Genomic DNA, 26,368 nt, shown 5'->3' with positions numbered 1-26,368 from the left:
ATCATTTATCGTGGTCTGATCAGTCTGACCACACAGAGAGCAACAGCCTATCCTCTCTGGGTGCGTGGTCGCCATGTGAAGCCGCTAGACAGCTTGTTCTCAGGATGAGGTCATTGAACTCTACTCACCATGTGGTCTGTCCACACATTCTAGATTAAGATGAAGGCTGCCTTCTCATTTCTCTGCTGATGACAAATCCTGAAACTGCACCTGCCCCACTCTAGGTCATCCCGTGTATAGCAATGGCTTTAATCTCCTGGGTCACTCATCTTCACCTCCCTGTCACATGCACTTGAGCTGTAGGGATGGTGTGGGATATGGCTTACGGCTGTCACACAGAGAGCCTGAAAGTACAGACTCGGAGGTTACGCAGAAGCCTCTCCTGCATCACATATGCTCTCTCATCTGTGTGCTTCCTCCCAGTACAGGTTCCTAGGGTCAGGTGTCACATTTAGTTGCCACATCTCTTTAGCCATTTTTAATCTGTAACATTTCCACAGTCTTTGTCTTTTAGATCCTTGAAACTTATGAAGAAATCAGCATCTCTTTTTAATTTTTACTTCTAAATATAATTTTTTAGAACAGTTTTAGAGTCACAGAAAAAATGAGCAGAAAGTACAGAGTTCTCATATGCCCTCTGGCCCCCATGCTTCCCATGCACAGCCTCCCTCACTACCAACATCCTATACTAGAGTGGCACATTTGTTATGACTGATGGACCACATCAACACCTCATAATCAACCAAGGTCCATAGAATACATTAAGGTTCACTCTTGGTGCTGTATATATGTACGTGACTACTTTCCCCCCTCTTTTGTTAGCCTATCTTTTGTCAGTTTAATTTTAGGTCCCCAGGCACTGAACCCAAGAGAGTAGAGGAAAGTTTCCTCCTCACCTCTGTTTCCTCCACCCATTCTGTAATCACAAGTCCAGGGTGAGTCCTGGCTCTTCACATCATCAACCCTTGTGCTCATTTGCTCACTCTTGTAATACATCTAACGTAGTTTGAGAATTGCCCTGCCCACACCACTGTAATGAACAAGACTACCCAAAAAGTTTAGGATGTGTTTGCAGTTTTACAGCTAAACCATAAACTCAGAGATAATAAAAGTTGTTTAGTAAGTGTGCGGCACAGCGATGCATAACCAACACGATGTTATTAGCCTTCGGTTGTACTGCTGTCTCCTTGGAGCTCAAATTCAGGCCTGTGCTTTTTTTCACTACATTATGTTCCACAAAGTCAGATGTGAAGTTAAGTGGGCATAGAATCAGGAGCAGAAAGTGGTTTTGAGACTGAGATGGTAACATGCAGATAAGCAGGCATATATATTTGGCCACCCCAGAGGGAGGTCTCTTTTCTTTCCTTTAGACTAGTCAACGGACACGATGAACTGATTACAAAGAGCATACCTGGAAGGGGCTGGAAGGTCAGTGAAAGTTCAGGACAAATCCCAGACCTCCCTGCCTTACTCCCCACACCAGTCTAACTTCAAATACTTTTCTCAGGAAGAGAGTATTTTCTGAAACTTGAAGAATCACCAAGATCTCAGAAATGTTAAACAAATACTACATTGTTCACTGAGAACTTAAGTCAATAATGATTTCATTATTCAGCTGTAACTCCAGTCATCTGAGCTGGCTGACCAAGCTCCAGCTCTGTGATGTTATCTGCAATGGTGCTTTTTTCTGCGGCCCGGGTGTACCTGGGAGATTAGAAGCTGTCTCGAGGCAGCTTCCCCCAGGAGCCTTGCAGGAATCCAGGGCTCTTGAGAGGGAGTGCAGGAGATGGGGAAAGACAGGGGACTGCAGATAAGATAGCCCCGGCTGTGGATTGGCTCCCTTCACCTTTCTGGACACCTTCTGCCTACCAAACAGAAGGTAGTAGCCAAAGGCAACCTCTAGGTGCAAGATGAGCTGCGCTGTTTAGACATCTCTTTCTCCAGCCTTCATTCACTCCCCTTGCTTCCTATTTACAAACTTATCTGTCGTATTTTTAACCCTGGGAGACTCAGGCACAGCCAGGGCTCCCACTATCACCCCTGTGGAATTGTGCTCAGTCTGTACATGGAATCGCAGGGCTCTCACAGAGGCACCGCTTTGACCATCTCTGTGCCTGCTGCAAGTCACCCCAAAGTAAATCTCAGTGCGTCTACAGTGATGCCCAAGTCCAGATCTGCCTGCATTTTCCTGACACACCCATTCTATTTGCACTGCTGCCCAAGTCTATAAAGATAAAATGTAGGGCGCCTGGGTGGCTCAGTTGGTTACGTGTCTGACTTCAGCTCAGGTCATGAGGAGACCTCAGGGTCCTGGGATCAAGCCCCATGTTGCACTCCCTGCTCAACGGGAGCCTGCTTCTCCCTCTCCCTCTGCCTGCTGCTCCCCCTGCTTGTGCTCCTTTTGTCTCCGTGTCAAATAAATAAATAAAATCTTTAAAAAAAAAAATAAAGATAGGGTTTAGAGATTTGTCAGTCTATCCCTCCCTCCCAATCAAAAATTTCAATCACTGTCACCTCTACTAATTCAGAATGAAAACTGAACTTTTAATTTTGTCTCTTGAAGAAACAATATCAGTACTGGTAATAAATAATAATAATAATAATAATAATAATAATAATAATAATAATACAATTCTATTAGGGCTTACTATGTGCCTTGAATAAGGTGACCATATAATTTACCCTCTGAATTGGGACACTTTTGAGAGTGAAAAGGGACATTATTACTTATTATGCCAAGAGAGCAGGCATGAATAGGGATGGTCTTGGGCAACCAGGGGCATATGGTTTCGGAGCCATGAACCAGTTTCTTGCTATTACCTCACATGACAGAGGGGTAAGGGGAGCTGTCTATGGTGTCTCTTATAAGGGCACTCGTCCCATTCACGTGTGCTCCACCCTCATGACCCAGTCACCTCCCAAAGGTCCCCCCTCCAAATATCATCACATTGAGAGTCAGGTTTTAATATATGAATTGGGTGGGGGTAGGGAAACAAACATTCAGTGTATAGCATCTTAGAGTAGGTACTTTATTTATTCCTCATTTACAGACAAGGAAACAAATTACAGAAGTTGACATATTACTGATTTTTAAATTAGTAATGCAGGACTTTTGTGTATTAATCTGCACTCACCCGGAAAAATGCCAGTCAATGTTGCAGGAATGATTTAAAGGGTAAACTGATTCCACACCCTTGTCCAAATACACTCCAATACATATGCATTGAGATTCTCTTTTATTATTGCTTTGCCAGTCGTCCAGCCTGTGTGTTTTATAGATGATGAAATCGAGGTCCAGAGAGGTGAAATGATTCTCCTGAACATAGCAACCAGTCATGAAGCTGCAACTCATACGTACAGTCTCTCCACTCTACTGGCTCTATTCAAATACTCAAGAGCAGTTTATGGAAATGAATATTATATCGTATGTGCATAAAGAAGCGACAGTTGTGATGTATGTCAAGTACTTGAGAAAACTCTTGAGAGATTGATATCATATTTTAATCTGTATAATGAAGATAAATACGGCAACTGTGACTTGATGTGTATCATATTTTATATATATGAAATGAGGCATCTCAGTAATGGGTTGCAGACTCCTTCTATACTAGGTAACTGTCCCCATGACCTAGAGGACAACAGAGATGATGCAGACTTTTTTAAAAAGATTTTTATTTATTTATTCATGAGACACACACACACACAGAGAGAGGCAGGCTCCATGCAGGGAGCCCAGTGCAGGACTCGATCCAGGGACCCCGGGGTCACGCCCTGAGCCGAAGGCAGACGCTCAACCGCTGAGCCACCTGGGGGCCCCCAGAACCCTGTTTTAAAACAGAGGTTTGAGGCAAACAAGTCCCACTCAGAGGAGAAAATTCCATTGTTGGAAAGGACGTTCTTCTGCTGCTCATATTCTTAGTCAACTTTGCTGCTTCTCAGCGGCATCCTCTTCCCTGTCCGGTACCCACCTCTCCCTTCCCGCCGTCCTTGCGGGCAAGACAGTCTCCTGTACCTTTACCCACCTCTGCCCCATTCCTGGGCTACGCTCTATCTCTGCGCTGTAGTTTCAGTGTCCTCCTGTACTGGGTCTTTCCTCAAGATGTGCACACCCTCATGTCATGTCATGTCATGTCACCCTCATGTCATCTTCTCCCCAGCCCCCTTCATCTCATGAGTGCACAAACCTGCTCCTTCTCTTCATGGTCAGCCTCCTTGTTAACTCCATTTCCTTGTCTCTTCCTCTTCAACTTACTGAAACTACTCCAGCAAACACCCGATTGCTCTCTCAATGATAAAATCTCATCATCTAATAAAATATTTCCTTCTCAAACATCTTTAAAGATTGTAAGGTATGTATATAGCATACGTATATATATGATATGTTATGCATATATGAACATACACATAGTGTGTGTGTTCTCTGTACACATATACATACAGAGAAAGAAAGGAAGAGTGTTAGATGTTCCTCCCTGCCAATCTTGTCTTTTAACTGGCCCATTTAGCCCATTTATAGAGTATAATTATTCATTTGTATCTTCCTCAGTGAATATATACTATCTTATTTTGCCTTTTCTACTTGTCTCATTTGTCTGGCATTTCTATTTCCTCTCCTTTCTTCCCTTCTTTCTAGATTAGTTGTGTGTCATTCTATGGCAGCCATTAAAGCTGTTCACAAATAATTCTCTTGTTCCAGGCAGCTAGAAGGATCCTATTTCTCTGTCCCTCGTACTTATATGTGACCATGAGGCTTTCTCTGGTCAGTGAAGTGGGAATAGAAGTGGCATGTGTCCCTTCCAGCAGAAGGGTTAAGAGCTGTCTTGTGGGGTGTTATATCGTCTTTTAAAAAGTTTTTTAAATATTTTATTTATTTATTTATTTATTTATTTATTTATTTATTTATTTATTGTTAGTGGGTAGAAGGCAGAGGGAGAAGGAGAGAGAGAATTCCAAGCAGGCTCCACACTCAGCACGGAGCCCAACATGGGACTCCATCTCATGACCCGAGCTGATATCAAGAGCCACCCAGGCCCCTCAGAGATTCTCTTATCTGAACAAAGGCGGAGCCTTCTGAGAGTGAAGCTGCCCTGTGTCCCCACTGGGGAGTTTTACAGCCTGGAAGAAGACCCACCACTCACACCTGCAAAAGCAAACATTCACACAAACTATCTTACTCCCCACTTGTTCCCCTAAAACTCATTTATCTCTCCTAAGAAAACATAAACAAGACCCCACTTATTTCCTATAGAGTCCTTTCCCTCCCTTCTTTCCCCTATTAAGTTAATATAAAACCTTTATCCGTAGCTGTTCAAGGAGCCACTTCTTCTGTGCTCCTACATAGGCATATGCACGGACACGGTCTATTTTCCTGTTAACCTGTCTTTTGTCCGTGAATTTGCAGGGTCTCTGATGTGAACCTAAGTCGTCAAGAAAAGTTTTCCTCCCAACGGCACTCCAGATGATGTGAGTGCTATGAAAGGACTGAGAGATAAAGCCTGGGTGGACGGTAGGGTGTTGGACAAACCACGAGAACGTGGGACTAGAAGCTCACACCATACCACAGCTTCCTTAGCCCCTCTTCTACTTTCAAAACCATACACGTTAGCAAATAATGCTGACTTTACTCAAGATTTCTTGGATATAACGTGGCAACATAACAAAAACACTTCCCTTTAAACAATTCTGTTCTTTCCACTAAGGTCCCTCTCTTCTCTTCCCCTTTCTTCCTCTCCTCAGGGCTTCAAAACTGCCTACTTTTCTCAGTTCAGGGTTTTAGCAAAACAAAAGCCCTTTACTTAACCTCTAATAAAAAGGGAGTCGGAGATGGGTCAGTGTGAACGAGACACTCTTCATGGAGGATCTCAACACCACCCGATGTGAGCAATCACTTATGGGGCTAAGGACCTCTCCAAGCCCTCTGCACATCTTACCTTATTTCATCCTCGTAATAAATCTAAGACGTGCATATCATCATCCTCATCTCAGGGATGAGGTAGCTGAGGAACAGGGAGACAAATTCAATTCTGTAACTTGCCCAGCTCTTAAGATGCAAAAATCAGAATTTGGACTGAGACGATCTAAATCCAGAGCATGGCGGGTATTTTGATCATCCTGACTCCAGAGGAATTGCAATTGTCACCCAGCAAAAACAAGTCTTTCTAGGAGGTATGAAATTGCATAAAATTTCTGGCCATGACCGACTCCATCTTGAAGCTCCATTTTCCCTTCTAATGAACTTTTGAACTGGGCCAGGCCCGGTGATTGTTTTACAAGCAGTTTCTTATGAAGTCAACGGGACACCTGGCATCTGGATCATAAAACTGTCAGCGTGGGCTTTCGGGTGACCGAGTAATTAATCAATGCATATCACGAAGAGTGAGGTTTGATAACACCAACCGGTTAGTCGATCACAGTGTAAATAAGCATGGCTCAATCTGCTAGTGCCAATCATGGTGTTTTCTCCTTCTCCTCTCTTATTCAGGTCAGGTGTTGGCCCCCCTCGCCCTCTTCCTCCCGGGACCCCTGCTCTTCCTGTGAGGCAGGGCGCTTCTCTGAGTACTCTGGAATCTGTGCTCCAGGAAATGCAATTCTGAGATTCCCCAATAAGGACTTTTGTTCTTTTTCAATTTTGCCTCCTTTTCTCGGTTTACAGAGGGAATTCTGCTGCTAAGAAATATGGCGTTCTCTATTTTTCCTCCAAAAGGGATTTTTTTGGAGGGGACACCTGGGTGGCTCAGCGGTTGAGCGTCTGCCTTTGGCTCAGAGCATGATACTGGAGTCCTGGGATCGAGTCCCACGTCAGGCTCCCTGCATGGAGCCTGCTTCTCCCTCTGCCTGTGTCTCTGCCTCTCTCTCTCTCTCTCTGTGTTTCTCATAAATGAATAAATAAAATCTTAAAAAAAAAACAAAAGGGATTTTTTTTTCTTAAGTAGTTTCCACACCCACCATGGGGCTCAAACTTGAGACCCTGAGATTGAGAGTCCCACGCTCTACCGACTGAACCAGCTAGACATCCATTGGGGGTTTGGTTTGGCTTTCATCTCTCTCCTCAACTCTGACCTTACAGGAGTGGTTGCTGTGGCCAAGAACTGCTGCACGTTGACCTGCCATCCCAGGAGTGCTAAAGTGGCCAGCACCGGGCAAGCCACAGTCTTCTCCTCCCCGCCTGGGCACAGCCCCAGGACTGTGCAGGCTTCCAGGTGGGGGCAGCTGGACGCCTCACTGCCCTCTCCCTGGAAGAGGTGCTGTTGGAATTCTAGCCATGCCAGGGCTCCTGGGGAGAAAGAGGACCTCCTTTCTCCCCCGCTGCTCTGGTGGTCACACGTTTATGAGTCCTTTGCTAACCACCGAGCACTATTTGGTGAAAATCGCCCCCTGAGATTACAAAGGCTTTGCTGGGGTTCAGGCATCAGTACCCTAGTGGCTTTCTCCGCTGCTCCTTGGAACCAGCAAACAGATGAGGTTCATAGAAAGTTCCTGTGGCCAAGCCTCACCCTTCCCAGCAGTCCTGAAAAGAGTGGTGTGGATGGTTCCCTACAACGTCCCCTTCTCACAATGTCCTTGTTTCCCTCTACACTGAAACCAGGACGCTCCTCCCACCCATCTTTTCTTGGAAGCCAAGCCCCTTTGTAATCTCTATAAGATTCCCTCTCCAGGGATCGAGGGATTGCAGAGACTGGCCTTCTGCTCTCTCCTAGAGACCACGCTAGAGACTCAGGTCAGTGGCCAAAGACGTTGTCTCAGGGGCTCTTTCTGCTTCTGCGTTGATTGGAGGGACCAGGGTGGGGGAGGATAGAGCCTGAGAGAGCCTGGGGTAGGCAAATATAGGGCTGAGCACGCAGGCGACAGGGAACCAAGGGCACTGGGGGAGCCAAGCATCTGTCTTGGGGCTACAGTGGCATCCCTTTGTGATGCCTGTGTCAGGCACGGGGCTGTTTCCCTTGTGGCAAAGGACAACAGGCCTCTGTCAGTCATGATCCTGGACATGTGATTGCATTTCAGGGATGCAATGTAGCTCATGGTTTATTCAAAAGGATTTTCTAATGAGCTGCTTGAGCACTGGGTATAAATGTATTTATCTTTCAAACGTATTTTAAATTTAAAAATCTCTAGTATTCAGACACAGGATTGCAGGATTTTAGTTCACTTTGGAGGTCACCCCCAGAGGGGAGGACCGCCTCTCTTTAGCTAGCGGGAGTTCAACGCCCTGGAGAGTGGTGCCCGTGGCTGTGTCCTTGTCGGGAGAATTGCACGGGAGGAGGTGTCTCTCCAGCTGCCCCAGGGGGAGGCTGAGAGTGGGGCGGCCACAGGCGGGAGCTGGGGTTCTCCCCCTGAGGCGGCGCTTGTCCTTCTCTCCCCTTCCCAGCTAGGCTCTTCCAGAAGGCGAACCCGCCATGGCTCAGGAGAAGTTCTTGGTGCTGTTGCCACTAGTGGTCCTGGCGCTGCTGGGGCTGGCCTGCGTGCAGCCTTCTCTGGCCAGGGAGTCGAAGGCCATGAAGTTCCAGCGGCAGCACATGGACTCGCACCCCGCCGTCGTCAGCGCCAGCTACTGCAACCTGATGATGAAGCGCCGCAACATGACGGATGGGTGGTGCAAGCCCGTGAACACGTTCGTGCACGAGCCTTTGGCAGACGTCCAGGCTGTCTGCTCCCAGAAGGATGTGCTCTGCAAGAACGGGCAGTCCAACTGTCACCAGAGCCGCTCCCAGATGAACATCACCGACTGCCGCCTGAAGAACGGCTCCAAGTTCCCCAAGTGCGTGTACACGACCACGCAGAAGAAGCAGTACATCGTCGTGGCCTGTGAGGGGAACCCCCACGTGCCGGTGCACTTTGATGCGTGTCTGTAGCTCTCGGCCTGAGGCCAGAGCAGCGGGCGCCCCGTCGCCGGTGGCACCTGCTACCCCTCCCCTGCCTTCCTGCTCTGGGGAATCCCTGCAGCCGGGGCTCCTCGGGGCTCGCTCCCAAACCCGGGCTGCCCTGCCCAGGGCTGCTTGGCTCGGTCGGGGGGCGGGGTCCCCACGTTTGCCACCTCACCACTTCTTTGAATAAAGTACAGCTGTGCTTACCTGGGTTTCCCACGCTGTCGCCGGCCCGGTACTGCCGGTGTGATTGCTGTCCTGCGGGAGCCGCAAACCTGGCTGTAGCTTTGGGAGGCATCTTCAGCTCATCCGAAGCCTTCTCTTCTGACCCTTGGCTTTGGTCACCCGAGATCATTCCTTGTAAACGGCCAGGCTGCTAAGCGAAGGCTACTGGGGATAAAAGCGGGCTACAGCCTGGGAGCGGGTGCTGGGTGAGCAGCCGCACGGCCGAACGCAGACCCAAGAACCTCTGCCTGGAAGGCGGGTAGCCTCGGGAAGACCCTGCGCCGCCCCCTGGGTGCGGGGAGGGATGTGGGAAACCAAGATCCTAAATTGTCATTTTCCCTTTTTGGGGTGAGCTATTACTAATCAGAAGAATCGCCATGTCTTAGCTGGAAAGTCAAAACCTTCAATTTAGGAGCCAGAGGGGACTGTAGAGATAATTCCGTTGAAGGAGAAAAAGTAGATTTTGGCTTTTGTATCAACTCCATTCGAAAGGGTCCGCCTAGAATGCTGTAGGAAAAATTCCTTTTTTTTTTTTTAATAAAGATTTTATTTGTTTGTTTATTCCTGAGAGACACAGAGAGAGAGAGGCAGAGACCCAGGCGGAGGGAGAAGCAGGCTCCCTGTGGGGAGCCCAAGGCGGGACTCAATCCCGGGACCCCGGGGTCACACCCCAGGGTGAACACTTAACCCCTGAACCTCCCCAGGTGCCCCTAATAAGCAATGTGCATCTCTGGAAGGCAGCTTGGATGGACAGACACGTGTGCCCTTTGCCATCGCGGGCCTGATGTAATGCTCACTGTTAAGGAGCAACAGCCTGAGTCTCAGAAAGGCTAAGTGACTTGCTCAGGGCCCTGCTGCTTAGGGCCACAGCCGGGACTAGATCCCGGGGCTCCCAGCTTCCAGCCATTGTTCTGCTACCAGAGTGGAGACAGGGAGAAAATTCTGCAGGCTCCCTTCTCCTGGGGGCTACAGCGGGGGTGCCGGAGGTCTGCCTCTTGATTTCAGCTCAGGTCTCGATCTCAGGATCTCACGGTCATGAGTTCAAGCCCTATGTTAGGATCCACGGAGCCCACTTAAAAATGACAGCAGAGGCACCTGGGTAGCTTCGTGGCTGAGCATCCACCTTCGGCTCAGACCGTGATGCCGGGGGCCCGGGACTGAGTCCCGCATCAGGCTCCCCTGGGGTCTCTGCCTCTCTGTGCCTCTCTCTGTGTCTCTCGTGAATAAATAAATAGAATCTTCAAACAACAGCAATAAAAATTCAAAAACAAACAAAACAGCCCTGCGCGCTGTGGACGGAGCTGTGGCTCACCCCCCCTCCCCCCCCCCCCCCCCCCCCACCGCCCGCCCAGCTAGCGGAGGCTCCCTCTCAGGCTTCCAGGGCACTTGCTTGGCTTGGGGCCTGCTTCTGTGCAGCCGTTGGAAAGGCTAGAGACTCAGCTTGTGTCACCACTTAACCACTTCGTTTGACCCCCTGTTCACGCTTGCATGTGGCTCATGGAACCAGAGAGAGGCCCTATTTCCATCCATCTGACCAGTCGTGTCATTGTCTTTATGAAGAACATCCATAAGTGTTGGAAGGGACGGTGTTTCCCCTAAGTAAGGCAACCCTTTTGCTTCTGTGGGAAGGAGAAGGGCTGGGGGTGAGAGGGACCAGACACCCCTGCGTTTCTGTGGGGGGATCTCACTCTTACTGGCAGTGAGGATGGAGAAGGAAATGTGGGGTTTCTAGATAGATTCCTTGAGCCAGAATTTGTCTTAGGTTCATCTCAGCCTTGTTCCCCATCCCAGCGCTCCTCACTCCCCTCTTGCTGGTGCTTTCCTGGCATTCTTAAGGACACCCATTTGGGGTTTCGCTGCTTCTGTATCCACACATCCGCCAGCTCTGGCTTCCAACCTCCCCCACGCCGGGGCTGGGGCCGGGGCCTGCTGGGGCGTCCATCTGGGAACACAGCGCTAGGTGAGGACTGGTCCACAGTGGCCCAGCCAGGCAGCCCGGGCGAGGGGGGCAGTGCTCTGACTGCGAGGACCCTGGGCAAGGAAAGCCAGAGTCCTGCCTGGAGAGGCTCAGGCACCATCAAGGAGAGAAACATCTCAAATAGCGTGGGGAGGCAATGGAGCTCCGTTCAGTGGGGAGACTCGCCATCCCACCAACCAAGGAGTACTAACCCTTTCCAGGAGGCCGATCTGGCCGACTGATTTCAAACTTAAGGTGCTGACGCAGTGAGGGGAGTAGCTGCTTGCAGGCACAAAAGGCCGTAGTCAGTGATTCTTTCAAGGATAGTGCCCATTTCCAGAAAATTCTTCAGATCAAACAAGCTTCAGGAACTCGGGGTTCCCGTGCCCAGGCAAGCACATCTCCGGGTCCAGCTTCTCCTCACTCCCACAGCTTCAAGCGTTCCCTTGAGTGACAGCGTCTCCAGCGGCTCCTCTCCTTCTTTCCCGGCCCGAAACTTCCCTTCATTCCTGTGGCCAACGTTGGGCCGAGCTGCGCCCGTCAAACTGGACCAGCCCTCCAGGCCCAGAGGAGCCCCCCAAGGCGCAGACCTGCGAATCACGAGGCTTTGTCTTTCCAACGCTGCTCACCCACAGGTGCACCCGGAGCTCTTGGCTGACCAGAGGGTGCTCCCAGCGCCTGACTCAGCCCTCACCGGGGAGCGGGGCCCAGGGAGCTGCGCCTGCCCCCTCGGCCAGTGTTGGGACACGCTCAGAAACGCGGGACGGCGGCCCTTCACCTGCAGGGCTCCCAATCCACGATGGAGGGTCCCGCCGAGGGCGCCTGTGACAACGCGCCTCCCCAAGGCCAGACGTGGTGCGTCTGGAAGCATCTCCAAACTCTGCCGAATGTCACTAGGGGACAAGGTGCACAATCCCTCTGCAAATCATTCAGCAAATTCGCGTGTCCTTTGGGCCACTTCCTGGCTGCGATACATACGTGGATGGCAAGATGCCCTCTTGGCCTCTTCCCTCCAAGTTCATCTCCCTTCTCACTCTCTTACTGTCTTTTTTTTTTTTCTTACTGTCTTAATTAACAATAAAGAAGGAGTTGTTCCTCTGAAGGGACAGGGTACCACTGGGTGTGTTCGCCCAATGGGTTTGGTGACAATACTTTAAAGCTCATGACTGCTGTCGTTCTCTACTTTCTTCTTGCTACAAGTCTGGGCAGGGCCTATGCCCAGGACCAGTTTCCTTCCTTTTCCACCCTCCATGAATGTGCAGCCGGGTGGGTGATTGGGCCAGGGCACCTCATTTAGCCCCAGCCCCACTATCAGCTCCCTGTGCCTTGAGGCAGGTCTATAGCTCTCTCAGGACTACAGTTTTCTAATCTATAAAACCAAAGGGATGGGTTTGTTCAAAGTCCCCTTACGCTGATGACTTTCTAGACGAGCATCCATTCTCTTTCTAGCAGAGCTGGCATGTGTGTGAGTAGGCATCTCCAGAATGGTCGCCTCATTGAGATCTGGTTTAGTTCAGAGCTCTTCTCTCAACACGAAGCCACCTTAGAGGTCTAGCCGACTTCGGCACCTCCTAGTGCAGATTTCTCTCTCAGGCAGCTTTAGACAACCTCCGAGAGTCCATGCTGGCAGCTAGCCTCTGCCAGGGCTTGTTAGGTATCCTTGACAACCCTTGGATATTTCAGTCTGGCTCTGTTGCCACAGAGGGGAGAGACTAATGCAGAGGCAAGATTAGGGCAGGAGACAAGAGCAGGACCTGGAATTTTCTGAGTATCTTCGAAACATGCCTAATATAGCCTGAGGGGTACTTGGCTGGCTCAGTTCATAGAGCATGAGACTCTTGATCTCGGGGATTCTAAGTTCAAGTCCCATATTGGGTGTAGAGATTACTTAAAAATAAAGCCTTTATAAAAAAGAGAGGTTGAGAGCTGGGCCCTGCTTTAGGCCAGCCTGTTTGGCAGCTTCTCTTCCCTACCTCCCTCAAGCTCTCCCTTCCTTTCCATAAACACTGCTGAACAATTATTTAGGAGGAGGGCTGTCCGATAATGGGGGCTTGGGCTGTTGTAACATAGTGACAAAATCTGTAGGTGGACATGACTAGTCACACATGTGGTCATGTTTATAGACCTGTGAAATTAAGGAGCTTCAGGGCAAGGAGGGCCATTTGTGATCTGGCTCTAAGCCCTTCACCTTCAAGGTAGAGAAATTGAGGCATAAAACCAAGAACAGAATGAAGAAAACCAAGTCTTCATTCCTTGAGTGTGTGTTTTTATGCTTTGCCTGCAAATTTTTGTTCTTTTTTTTTTTAATTTTTAAAAATGATCAGACAGGAAAATTTATCTTTTCCATATATGAGTCTCTGAATTTTAACACAGGTGTAGAATTGTTACTGGATGATTTATCACAGCCTTTAACTCAGGAAATGCACAGGGAGCCCTGGCCCTACAGAGGTCAACTGTTCCATCCCAGGAACCTCAAGGGGTGGCTGGACAAATCTTCAGCATAGCTCTCGGCTGGATATGCTAACACTGTTGCCAAACAAACTCAGATAAACTCATCACAAGAGACACTAATAACTCAAGAGATGAGTTTGGGAAAGAGAAAGGGGGAAATTTATTTCCAGGGCCAGCAGCTGGGGGAGGTGGCCAGCTCAGGCCTTAACAACCAATCTCTCTGCTTGCAAGATGGACACTTAGAGTTTTATAGGAGGAGATTCAGGGCAGGGAATGGTACCTGCAAGAGAGCAGGCAAGGATCATGGCTGGGATGGGCATGTGTTCAGCCCATGATCTTCGGGAAGGAACGGGATGTGTGGGATGGTTTTCTAGTCATTCTGTTGATTTCAGGGCTTTTCTGGTCTGGAGGTTGGAATGTTCTGGTCATTATCAATGGCTCAAGAAAGTGCAATAAGAAATAACCGTTGGGTTCTATAGTTGAGCAAGAGACTCACTGACAGAACTGTACAAACATTATCCCAACCAGGACACAGAACAGTTCTATCATCCCCATTTCCCCTTGTGCTAATAATCTTATATAGTCATACACTTTCCCCCACTCCCTCCACACCTAAGAACAATTGGCCTATTCTCTGTCACTATTGTTATGTCTTTTCAAAAGATTGTACGAATAGAATTACACAGTATGTAACTTACCAAGACTGCCTTCTTTTTTTTTTTTTGTATATTTTTTTTATTGGAGTTCGATTTGCCAACATATAACACCCAGTGCTCATCCCATCCAGTGCCCCCCTCAGTGCCCATCACCCAGTCACCCCAACCCCCCACCCACCTCCCCTTCCACTACCCCTTGTTCGTTTCCCAGAATTAGGAGTCCCTCATGCTTTGTCTCCTTCACTGATATTTCCCACTCAGTTCCCCTTCTTTCCCCTTTAATCCCTTTCACTATTTCTTATATTCCCCATATGAGTAAGACCATATAATGTTTGTCCTTCTCCGATTGACTGACTTCACTCAGCATAATACCCTCCAGTTGCATCCATGTGGAAGCAAATGGTGGGTGTTTGTCTTTTCTCATGGCTGAATAATCTTCCATTGTATATAGAGACCGCATCTTCTTTATCCATTCACCAAGACCGCCTTCTTTTACTCACATAATGCCTTTGAAATTCATCCAAGTTGTTGTGTGGATTATTCCTTTTTATTGCTCAGTAGTGTTCAAGTGCATGGATGTTTCATAGCTTTTTTGTCCATTCACCCATTGGAGGACATTTGAGTTGATTCCATTTAGGGTGATTATGAAGACAGCTGCTTGAAACATCTGTGTACATATTTTTGCGTGAATTGGTAGAAGAATAGACACAGGGATCAATAGGACAACCTCAGTAACCCAGAAACAGACCCAGACAAATATAATCAAATAGTTTTTTTAAAGTTTTTATTTATTTATCTGTCAGAGAGAGAGAGAGAGAGCCCAAGCACGGGGAGTGGCAGAGGGAGGGAGAAGCAGGCTCCCTGCTGAGCAACGAGCCCAATGTGGGGCTTGATCCCAGGACCTTGGGATCATGACCTGAGCATAAGGCAGATACTTAACTGACTGAGCCACCCAGGTGTTCCTGATCAAATGTTTTTTGACAATGGTGCAAAGTGATTCTAGACAGAAAAGACATTTTTTTCCAACAAATGGTGACTGAACATTCAAAAAAACCCATGCAACTCCCTTCCCCAAATTTCTAAACCCTAAGTCTCTCTTCCCTTGCCCACTCTTTTTAAATTTTATTTAAATTCAATTTAGTTAACATAGAGCATATTATTATTTCTTGTAGAATTTAGTGATTCTTCAGTTGCATATAACACCTTCTGCTCATTAAATCAAGCGCCCTCCTTAATACCCATCACTCAGTTATCCCATCTCCCCACCCCTCTCCCTCTATCAACCCTCAGTTTGTTTCCTATGTTAAGAGTTTCTAATGGTTTGCCTCCCTCCCTGTTTTCCTCTTATTTTATTTTTCCTTCCCTTCCCCTATGTTCATCTGTTTTGTTCCTTAAATTCCACATATGGGTGAAATCGTATGGTTTTTGCCTCTTCTGACTGACTTATTTCACTTAGCATAATACCCTCTAGTTCCATTCACGATGTTGCAAATGGCAAGATTTCATTCTTTTTGATCCCCTGACTGTTCTTTCCACAGAGGCAACTCTGCACCAGTGGAGATACCTATGCTTCTTAGTACTGGACTCACCAGCTGGATTTGCTCTCAACCAGAGAGTGAGTAAGTGGGAACTTTGAGGTTGGAACAGGGCAGGCAGTGAAAGCAAAGGAAGTGAGAAGAAGGAAAGTAGGGGTGGGGCGTGCCTGGGTGGCTTAGTCGGTTAAGCATCCAACTCTTGATTTCAGCTCAGGTCATGATCTCAGGGTCCTGGGATCCAGGCCTGCTCCAGGATCCATGCTCAGCGTGAAGCATACTTGGGAATCTCTCTCCTCCTCTGTCCCTCCCCCTGCTTGCAGGTGTTCTTTCTCTATTTCAAATAAATAAATAAATCTTTTTAAAAAAGGAAGGTAGTAAGGAATTATGGATATGGCATCAAGGTAGTAAGTCTAGAGAGACTTAGAGGTCAAAAGTGATGAGAAAATAAGATCAAAAAGGATGACATAATTGGATACGTAGTTCCCTTGGTTCTGTTGACTTCCTATCCTGGAAAGTTCACTGATTAAATCACTCAGGAGTAGGAGGAAAATTTATTTTTCTCACAGGAAATATACACTTTTCCAAACTTCTGCTTTCCTCTCTTGGGCTTTTAGGAATGGTATGTCCACTCTATGGCAAGCCTCGATATTTTGCTTAGGTTCAATAGTGTGATGTCCAAAACTTGTAGTTTTTAGAGCATCCATGCACTCCTGAAATTTCTTTAGCCACCCTAGATAATGGGAGATGTAAAACCATCATTTCTTTCCTCTTACTCTCTAGTTTGATTCAAGTCATTGCAAATAGCAATGATTTCATTTTTAATGGCTGAGTAGTATTCCACTGTGTGTGTGTGTGTGTGTGTGTGTGTGTGTGTGTATGGCTCTTGTGGACATTGTTGCTATAAATATTAGGGTGCGGGTGCCCCCTTTGGATCACCACGTTTGTATCTTTGGATTAAATGCCTAGTAGTACAATTGCTGAGTCATAGGATAGCTCTATTTTTAACTTTTTGGGGAATCTCCATACTGTTTTTTAGAGTGGCTGCCCCAGCTTGCATTCCCCCTAGCAGTGTAAAAGGGTTCCCCTTTCTCCCCATCCTCACCAAAATGTGTTGTTTCCTGTCATGTGAGATGGTATATCGTTGTGGTTTTGATTTGTATTTCCCTGATACGGAGTGATGTTGAGTATTTTTTCATGTAACTATAGGTCATTTCTATGTCTTCTTTGGAGAAATGTCTGTTCATGTCTCTTGCCCATTTCTTGACTAAATAACTTGTTCTTTGGGTATTGGATTTGATGAGTTCTTTATAGATCTTGGATACTAGCCCTTTATCTGATATGTCATTTGCAAATATCTTTTTGCATTCTGTCCTTTGTCTCTTAGATTTGTCGACTGTTTCCTCTGCTGTGCAAAACTTTTTTATCTTGATGAAGTCCCAGAGTTCATTTTTGCCTTTGTTTCCCTTGCCTTTGAAGACTGCTCTAGCAAGACCTTGCTGCGGGGGAGGTCAAAGAGGTTGCTGCCTGTGTTCTCCTGTAGGAATTTGGTATGCATGTCTTTCATCCATTTTGAGTTCAAAATTCAAAATTAAGTAATAGGAAATCAAAATATCCAATTGTTCAATACTGATGGTAATTACACACTTACTTTTTTTTAAGTTTTTTTTTTTCATGAAAAATACATAGAGGCAGAAACACAGGCAGAGGGAGAAGCAGGCTCCCTGTGGGGAGCTTGATGCAGGACTCGATCCCAGGACCTCAGGATCACACCCTGAGTCAAGGCAGATGCTCAACCATTGAGCCACCCAGGTGTCCCAATGGATCACTGTCTCATCTGAGAGACTCATGTGCCTGGCAAAGCAAAGTTGTTTACCAATCCTTTTCTCTTCGCAACTTCTTCTGAATTGTCTCCCTAGACCCCTAGCCTTTCCTTAGCTCAGGATGGTCCATAAGCCTCAGTTGGCTAGCTGCTACTTAGTCTCATATTTTTGTAAGGCTCCTGTATTTATGGCATATTAAAAGAGTTTTTGTTCTATTAACTGCCTTTTTATGATGCGGGGACTGACTCTTAGCCAAGAACCTAGAAAGGTGGGGATCCCTGGGTGGCTCAGCAGTTTAGTGTCCACCTTCGGCCCAGGGCATGATCCTGGAGTCCCGGATTGAGTCCCACATCAGCTCCAGCATGGAGCCTGCTTCTCCCTCTGCCTGTGTCTCTGCCTCTCTCTCTCTCTCTGTCTCTCATGAATTAATAAATACAATCTTAAAAAAAAAAAAGAACCTAGAATGGTACATGTAAAAATTACTTTTCCTCTCCTGTGCCTAGGACCTAAATGCTTAACCCCAATCAAATTCTTTTTTTAAAAAAATGATGTTATTTATTTATTTGAGAGAGAACAAGAGCAGGAGAGAGGGGAAGAAGGAAGAACAGACTCCCCATGATCAGGGAGCCAGAAGGGGTTCGATCCCAGGATCCTGAGATCATGACCTGAGCTTAAAGCAGATGCTTAACTGACTGAGCCACCCAGGTATCCCTAGCCTAATTTTTCATCCCAGTCCTTCAATATCTAAATTCACTACCTGGTCCCAACACCATAACTTCTGTAATATTTCAGTATTTGGCCAAAGCAAGAATGTTCTTAGATCCCAATGCTTTTTCTTTTCTTCATCTATGCTTTCTCTTCATGTAATCCAATAGACCATGGGAGAAATGACTCTAAGGCTACAATGGATTGCTATCCTTATTAGTTGATCACATATGGAAGCCAATACTAAGGATGTAAGATGTATCATTGTCAGCGTTAGAGCCTGTGTGTGAAAGTACCACGGAGGTGCCTGTGGCACCTTTCCATAAACATAGGCCATGGGTTCAAGGGAAGTATGTCAAAGCCCTGGGCAGAGTGGGAGGGATGGAGAACTGTCTTCTCCAAAGTCCCAGGGACACAGGCTGAGACAAGTGGCAGAGGCCCTGGGTCCCTGAGTAACGAAGGTGAACTGAGGCCCAAATGGTTCTCCTGAGGATGTTGGCAAAGGCAACCTAGGTGGCTCCAAGCTGGCAATCACGGGAAAGGGACCCCGAACACACATACTCACAGTCCTTAGAATGCAAGAGAAAGTGATTTTATTGCTGTGAACAGGTGCAAGGAAGCTTGGCCGAAGTTGCAAGAGGAAAACCATGGGGCCTGGGCCGTTCTTAGCCCTCTGCCCTATTGCCTTCCTGTAGCCAGCCAGCCACCTGTTTTACTTTTAGATAAAATTATATTTTAACCCTTCACACTTTACTGGTGTTGTTTCCTCTCCCTGGATGCTCTTCCCACCTTGTCTCCTGGTTCCTGACTCACCTGCTCAGCTGCGCTCAGCTCTCCTCTCCTCTGAGCTTGTCCCTCTGCAGGCACAGCTGTACCGTGTCAGCCTGGATTGTCCAGCTCCCACCAGCACCTCCTGCATTCCACTATAATCATGAAATTATATTACCGTGTACTGAAGTGTACTTGAAGGGTGAATCCAGTTAGACAACCTCAGATCGGCAGCCCCCGGGGGTTCAGTCAGTTAAGCAACCAAGCAATTCTTTCTGTGGGCTCAGGCCCTGACTCAGGTTGTAAGATCCAGTCCTGAAGTGGGGCTCTGCGCTCAGTGGGGAGTCAGCTTGGGCTTCCCTCTCCCTCTCCCTCTGCCCTCCTGTTCCTTCTCTCTCTCTCTATCTCAAACAAAAACAACCCCCTCCCCATTATAGAACATATAACAGTATATAAAAATTCCTTTTAGTAAAATGTTAAAAGATGGTGTTTAAAACCATTTAGGAAGAAAATGGATTTAAGCACAATCAGTATAATAGCTTGGTGTTGCTGCTTGGGTTTTCCCACATCTACTTTCCCCCATGTGGATAGTTGCACATTCATTTCCTTTCAGGAACTGTCTTTCTCTTTCTTGTGTGCAATATCCGTGGGGTTATCCACCCAAGTTTCGAATCCTCTTCCCTGGGCCAAGTGACGCTCATGAGATTCAGGCTAACCAGCCTCTTTCCTGTAGGAGACCAGAAGGGAGCACCCTAAAAGATGGCTCTCTGACACAAAGATTATTTTGAGAAACTGAAGACAAAAGAGAAGCTCTGAAGGAGAGTATAAATTCCCATTTACAAAGAAGGGGGATTTATCATAATAGAGAAGAGTTATTTTCCTTTCTGTAACGTAGTTCTTATGTATCTTTTTATTAGAATTTTTTTTTCTTAGAACTTTCATGGGAACATTATATTTATTGAAGACATTATTTATTTATTTAAAAAGGTTTTATTTATTTATTCATGAGAGACACAAAGAGAGAGAGAGAGGCAGAGAGAGAAGCAGGCTCCATGCCTGGAGCCCGACGTGGGACTCGATCCCGGGACTCCAGGATCACGCCCTGGGCCAAAGACAGGTGCTAAACTGCTAAGCCACCTGCCCCCCGTCCGCCCCAGGGATCCCTTATTTATTTATATTTAAAACATTAGTTGATCACATATGGAAGCCAATACTAAGGATGTAAGATGTATCATTGTCAGCGTTAGAGCCTGTGTGTGAAAGTACCACGGAGGTGCCTGTGGCACCTTCCCGTAAACATAGGCCATGGGTTCAAGGGAAGTATGTCAAAGCCCTGGGCAGAGTGGGAGGGATGGAGAACTGTCTTCTCCAAAGTCCCAGGGACACAGGCTGAGACAAGTGGCAGAGGCCCTGGGTCCCTGAGTAACGAAGGTGAACTGAGGCCCAAATGGTTCTCCTGAGGATGTTGGCAAAGGCAACCTAGGTGGCTCCAAGCTGGCAGTCACAGGAAAGGGACCCCGAACACACATACTCACAGTCCTTAGAATGCAGGAGAAAGTGATTTTATTGCTGTGAACAGGTGCAAGGAAGCTTGGCCAAAGTTGCAAGAGGAAAACCATGGGGCCTGGGCCGTTCTTAGCCCTCTGCCCTATTGCCTTCCTTCCAATCACACAGAGCTCCCAATCTGAAAAGCATCCAGTGTCTGCTGTCCCTTACTCTCGTCTCACATCTTGGCCCTTTACTTATTTCTTCTATGGGAACCATGGGAATCAACAAAGGAAAGAGAAAGCAGAGACATCATGAGAGAGCCTGGCCCAGGGGGAGGGACCGCGATGGCCACCTTGGTCTTAACCGAAGTGTGTAGGACCCAGCGGGACGGTGTCGTCTAAGTGGATGGGAAGCAGAAGATTGGGAGGGTAGCCTGGCTGCGAGTCGTTACAGGCAACAATGTAGAACTGGTTCTGGTACGTAGTACGGTAGCTGCACTGGGGCTGGCTCCCAATGAGAAGGCAGTTGGTCATGCTCACCCGCCCTGCGCTCTGGTGGCAGTTTCCCAGGCCATTCTTACAGGTCCTGTTGGGCTGTTGACAGGTAGCAAGAACGTTTTGGAAGGACTCAACCAGAAAGGTGTTTCTCCCCTTACATTTGGGAAGCAGATTATTGATCCGAGGCATTTCAGTTCTGCATTGCACCTGATTCGCTCTTAAGTGCTGGGTTTGAAACCACTGAACGGCAGTGAAGCCTGGAGGCCGAGCAGCAGCTGGAGGCACCGGCCCCCATGATCCCAGCAGCAGCAGGAGCAGCGGCCATGGCCCCGGGAGACACAGCATCATCCAACTGGGCAGGAGGAGGAAGGAAAATGAGGGAATCACAGTGGTCAGAGCGATAGGAACAAAATGATCCTTCCCAGCCATTAGGTGCTTATTGTGCCTTTAAGGTTTCCTTGCTCCTTTCTTGATCTTTATTTTATTTCATTCTTTTTTATGCTTTTAATCTTGTTTTTTTTTTTTTATTTTCGTTGCTTTTTTTTTGGTAAATTTATTTTTTATTGGGGTTCAATTTGCCAACATATAGCATAACACCCAGTGCTCATCCCGTCAAGTGCCCCCCCCCCAGCCACCCCGTCCCCCCGGCAACCTCCCCTTCCCCCACCCCTAGTTCGTTTCCCAGAGTTAGGAGTCTCCCATGGTCTGTCTCCCTTTCTGATATTTCCCACTCATTTTCTCTCCTTTCCCCTTTATTCCCTGTCACTATTTTTTATATTCCCCAAATGAATGAGACCATATAATGTTTGTCCTTCTCTGATTGACTTAGTTCACTCAGCATAATACCCTCCAGTTCCATCGATGTCGAAGCAAATGGTGGGTATTTGTCCTTTCTAATGGCTGAGCAACATCCCACTGTATACAGAGACCACAGCTTCTCTATCCATCATCTGTCTGTGGACACTGAGCTTTTATTCTTGGTTTCAGAGCGAGCGAGACAGCGAGTCAGAGAGCACCTGAGGGGTGGGGGCCAAGGGGACTGAGAGCGCACTAGCCTCCAACCGGGTCCCACCGTGGAGCTCCCCCGGGCCCGGGCTCAGGCCCCCGCAGAGGCAGGGGCTCTCCCGGGGCTCCCCAGGGGTCACGGGGGGTCACGGGCTGGCGGTCGTCACCTCACCTGCCCGCTGCCTTGAGTGTCCGGGTCCCGGAGCACCTGAGCCCCGCGGGAGGAGGAACAGGAGGTAGGAGGACTGTGCCCCCCGCAGACCCTGGTCCCCTCCCTGTCCTGTCCCCCCAAGGGACTGACCCTGGGCCCGACCTCCCTCCCGAGGCCCTGTCCTCCTGCCGTCTGCCCTGGGCCCCGGGTCCCCTCCCACCCGGGCCGCGGTCGCCCTCCTACCAGGTGTCCTGTGAGGCTCCGGCTGTCACCCAGGCCATGCGCAGCCCGACTCCAAGGTCGAGCCTGCTCCCCACCCTGGGGACCCGCGCACTTCCTGGGCGGGCCGGGCCTTGCTTCCCCTTCTGCAGCTGCAGGGCCTGCGGCCTTGACCTCAGGCTCCAGCAACAGACCCACCGCGGGACCTTGATGCCACGGTGGCCACGGCCCTGGACCTGGGGTGCGGTGGGGGCCCCCGGCACGGGTTACCCCCCTGCTCAGGGTCTTGGGCCACGGCCCGGGTTGCCCAGCCTCAGGAGCTCATGACCGAGCGACAGGGACCGTCACACAAACAGGCACATCACAGGGTCAGGACTGAGCTGGGCCGCAGGGAGGAGCGCTGGGCGCAGGGACAGAGGACAAAAACTGAGTGTGTGCTCGGCTGGCTCTCACGTCTCCTCCTCTACAGCTACCCGGGTTAGGGCAGGTGCCCACCTCCGCACGTCCACAGTCGCCAGGACCCCAAGCCGCCTGCAGAGGAGCACCCCATCAGCCCAGTGGGACCCCCCTGGGCCCAGTGGGACCCCCCAGTCCAGGCCTCCCATCAGAATCGCCTGGGAATCTGTCAAGGATGCCAGGAAACAGAGTCTGTGGGGAGCAGGCTGGGGCCTGCCGGGGTGTGCTCAGCTCCGCGGGGGGCTGATCCCCATTCCCAGTGAAGAGCCCACGTCCCCACCCTGGGTGTCCCCCAGTGCCCACGTCCTCAGGACTGGGGTTTAGCCACTTGGCACTTTGTGCTCCTTCAGGTGGTGAATTCCGGTCTTGCTGCCCCAGGACAGCTCGGGACAGGGAGCGCAAGACCCCAAGGGAGCAGCCCCCTCCCGTCCAGGTCTCTTCCATGATCTCAGGTCTCACAAGCGCAGGGGAGGGAAGGCCTCTGCCTCCTCCCTCTAGGCCGTCCCTGAACCTCCATAGAGAAGCAAAGCCTAGACCAAGGAGAGGAAAGCGGGCACATTCCCTTCTGGTCAGTGTGAGGGGACGCGGGAGCCTCCTGGGGACAAGGACCCAGGAGGAGGTTAGGGCTGAGCGTCCCCTGCTGGGTCGGGGACAGGGGGCCCCCCGAGGAACCCTGGGCCGCATCCAGGGGGGAGCTCAGTGTGCTTGATGAGGGGCAACACAGGAAGACGTGTGCTCAGAGGTGTCCCGGCTTTGCAGAGAGGGAGGCTGCTCTCCTCTGGGTTGGGACACCCTGGCCAGGAGGGGTTAGGACCTGCCCCTGGGGAGGTGAGCAAGCCCTCCCTGCAGCCGGCACTTCTCCGCGTTCTTCAGCCGCAGAGGTTCAGCACGCCAAGCTGCCGGATCCCCTCCACCTCGCTGGGCCTGCTGCCTGCAACAGCAACTGGGCCCAGGGCTGGTCCCCGAGATCCCACAGGGTCAGCGTCTCTAAGCAGGCCAGTCCCTAGGTCCCTACTTGGCACATTCAGGCCTCCGGGACGCTGCGTCCTCGGGTGGCTGCAGCCTCTGTGTGTCTTGCATCTGACACGAGAGTGACCCGAGCAGTGAGTCTCGGGGCCTGAGGCTTGGGGCGCTCCTGCGTCCCAGGGTGCCAGTCACTTGGATGGTGTGTGAGGAGCCGCAGCCTGGGCTCCTGGGGCCGTGGAGGTCGGTGCCTGGGTTGTCCCGCGGGGGCTCGTGCTGGGTCCCACGGCCTCCTTCTTCTTTCCCCACAGGCGGAAGGCACCCTCCCCTGTTCTCAGGCCTGAATCCACCGCTTTGCACACCTGCTGAGGGGAAAAGTGTGCAAGACCCACAATGCACGAGAGCGACCACACGTGGCCCCCATGGAGCGCCGGGAACTCCTGCCAGATGTGCCGGGGGGAGCAGACGGGACAGAGGGGACCCCTCAGCGGGCCCGGCATGTTCCAGACACCACGGTCCACAGCGGGCAATGCTTCAGAGGTTTCCTGGTCACTGCCAGGCACGTGACCTTGGTCCACAGAGAGCACATGTGGGCATAAATCAAGATCACGTTGGAACTGCTTGTGGCATTTACTGATTTCCTCATTATTAATTAAAGAGCCAGACAAACGGGGTTCATTTATGTCATTGAATGACATGGGTTTAGTCTTTGCAGCTTTGTGGCAGCCACCTGGTTTCCTTTTACGTTTAGAGTAGAAAATCATATATTCCCCTTCGCACTTTGCCAGTGTTGTTTCCTCCCCCTGGATGCTCTTCCCACCTGTGTCCTGGTTCCTGACTCACCTGCTTAGCTGCGCTCAGCTCTCCTCTTCTCTGAGCTTGTCCCTCTGCAGGCGCAGCGGTACCGTGTCAGCCTGGATTGTCCTGCTCTCACCAGCACCCCCGCATCCCGGGTAATCATGGATTATATCACCGTGTACGGCAGTGACCTTGAAGGGTGAATCCAGTTAGACAACCTCAATCGGGAGCCCCCAGGGGCTCAGTTAGGTAGGAAACCAAGCAATTCTTTCTGTGGGCTCAGGCCCCAACTCAGGGTTGCGAGATCGAGTCCTGAGTGGGGCTCTGCGCTCAGTGGGGAGTCAGCGTGGACTTCCCTCTCCCTCTCCCTCTGCCCTCCTGTGCCTTCTCTCTCTCTCTCTGTCTCTAAAATAAAAATAAGGGATTCCTGGATGGCTCCGTGGGTGCTTGAGCTTCTGCCTGGGGCTCAGGGCGTGATCCCAGCATTCCCGGGTCAAGTCCCACATCAGGCTCCCCATTGGCAGCCTGCCTCTCCCTCTGCCTGTGTCTCTGCCTCTCTGTGTCTTTCATGAATAAATAAATAAAATCTTTAATTGAATAAATAAATAAAATTAAAATAAACAGGTCTTAAAAAACCCCACCCTACAGCAATGCTGCCCCCCTCTCCTGCTCTTACTGCAGGTCCTCAAGGCAGGTTGGCTTCCCTGACGTACATCTACACAGTGACTTTCTCTCCTGCTTCTCTTGGGTTCGAATTCCTCCAGTGAGCAACTTGCCGTCTAGCCCTGGACCCACACAGCTTCCCTGGAATAAGACCACGCAAGGGAAATAAGAGCATGTGTCTCCTGGGTCTGCGATGGACGTTTAGGAAAGTGAAAGAGAAAGCACAAGCGCGAGATAGAGTCATATTTGCCAGGAGAGCCCGCGCGCTGGCGTTTAACACCTCACCCCACTGTGCTTTCCCCAACCCCAGAAATGCAGGGTCAACCAGCGGTGGGGACGCGGCTGCTCAGCACCAAGGAGTCATCTGCCACACGGGCTCTTTCCAGTCCCCGAGGAAGGGGAGCTCATTGGCACCAGGAGCCCCTGACCTTCCCCTAAAGAAAGCGGCCTTGCCTCCAACAACCCTTCTTTCCTGTGGCTGTAATGTCCTTGCCCCACAGCTCTGCCCATACAAGCCTTCCCTCTGTGCAGCTCCCCGAGCTCCATCCGACCTGGGAGATGGGCTGCCGCCCCAGTCACGGGACACTGAGTCAAGACAACCGGGTCCTGAAATTGCTCTATTGTACTTTTGCTTTTAAGTTTGAGTTTTGATGAGGAGCCCGGACACCTGGCTCCTGGACCCTTGGGAAAGCATGAGGACCATGATACTCATATCAGGGACACTATGAGCATCCCTTCACACTCTGTCCTGGTCTCTGCTTAGTTCTGTTTTATGCACCTCTTCAGCCTCGTGGGAGACTAATCACAGACTTTGCCCTTTTCTGTCTACCCCTTGTGTGCACTTTGATGATAAGAGTCTGATGGGGAACAGATGATAATATCTGTTTTAAAATTACATCATGCATATAGTCAAAAAGAAAAAAGAAGAAAAAAGAACATCTGCAACTTTCAAATTATATGTCATTTAAAATCCACTCTACGTAAAGTTCACCACTGCCAGTATATTGTTATGTATTATACCTTTCCTATATTTCATATTTGTATTTTTGTGTAGATGGGATCACACTAGACAGTGTGACCACAAGGTTAGTAGGGACTGTGGAGTTTTTCTCCCTTCATTGTTGTAGTCTAGCATGCTGGTTATTTTACT

The 26,368-nt window shown here is 49.4% G+C and overlaps 2 protein-coding genes across 4 annotated transcripts; one reads left to right on the top strand and one right to left on the bottom strand.

The window, feature by feature from the left end:
- Positions 1-7,590: 7,590 nt before the first annotated feature.
- Positions 7,591-9,067, top strand: RNASE1 (ribonuclease A family member 1, pancreatic). Of its 3 annotated transcripts, none has more exons than XM_025992325.2 (2): positions 7,591-7,717; positions 8,366-9,067. In XM_025992325.2, the coding sequence occupies exon 2, from the start codon at positions 8,394-8,396 to the stop codon at positions 8,847-8,849; it is 456 nt and encodes a 151-aa protein (XP_025848110.2). In that variant the 5' UTR covers positions 7,591-7,717; positions 8,366-8,393; the 3' UTR covers positions 8,850-9,067. The 3 variants fall into 3 exon arrangements, with proteins under 3 accessions (XP_025848110.2, XP_025848111.2, XP_025848112.2); XM_025992326.2 differs by having other exon boundaries at positions 7,637-7,717; positions 8,370-9,067; XM_025992327.2 differs by lacking the exon at positions 7,591-7,717 and adding an exon at positions 8,047-8,062.
- Positions 9,068-20,524: 11,457 nt separating this feature from the next.
- Positions 20,525-21,332, bottom strand: LOC112915023 (ribonuclease K6-like). The gene has a single exon (XM_025992324.2). It carries the CDS (start codon positions 21,309-21,311, stop codon positions 20,826-20,828), a length of 486 nt encoding a protein of 161 aa, XP_025848109.2. The 5' UTR covers positions 21,312-21,332; the 3' UTR covers positions 20,525-20,825.
- Between the last annotated feature and the right edge of the window lie 5,036 nt (positions 21,333-26,368).

Source organism: Vulpes vulpes, chromosome 10 (assembly GCF_048418805.1).
Source record: "Vulpes vulpes isolate BD-2025 chromosome 10, VulVul3, whole genome shotgun sequence".
Taxonomy (NCBI): domain Eukaryota; kingdom Metazoa; phylum Chordata; class Mammalia; order Carnivora; family Canidae; genus Vulpes; species Vulpes vulpes.
The sequence above is the reverse complement of the archived record's forward strand: the minus strand, read 5'-3'. Positions and strand labels throughout refer to the sequence as shown.

Excerpts from the sequence above, each read along its gene's own strand:
- RNASE1 (XM_025992325.2), top strand. The coding sequence starts at position 8,394 with ATGGCTCAGGAGAAGTTCTTGGTGCTGTTGCCACTAGTGGTCCTGGCG.
- LOC112915023 (XM_025992324.2), bottom strand. The coding sequence starts at position 21,311 with ATGATGCTGTGTCTCCCGGGGCCATGGCCGCTGCTCCTGCTGCTGCTG.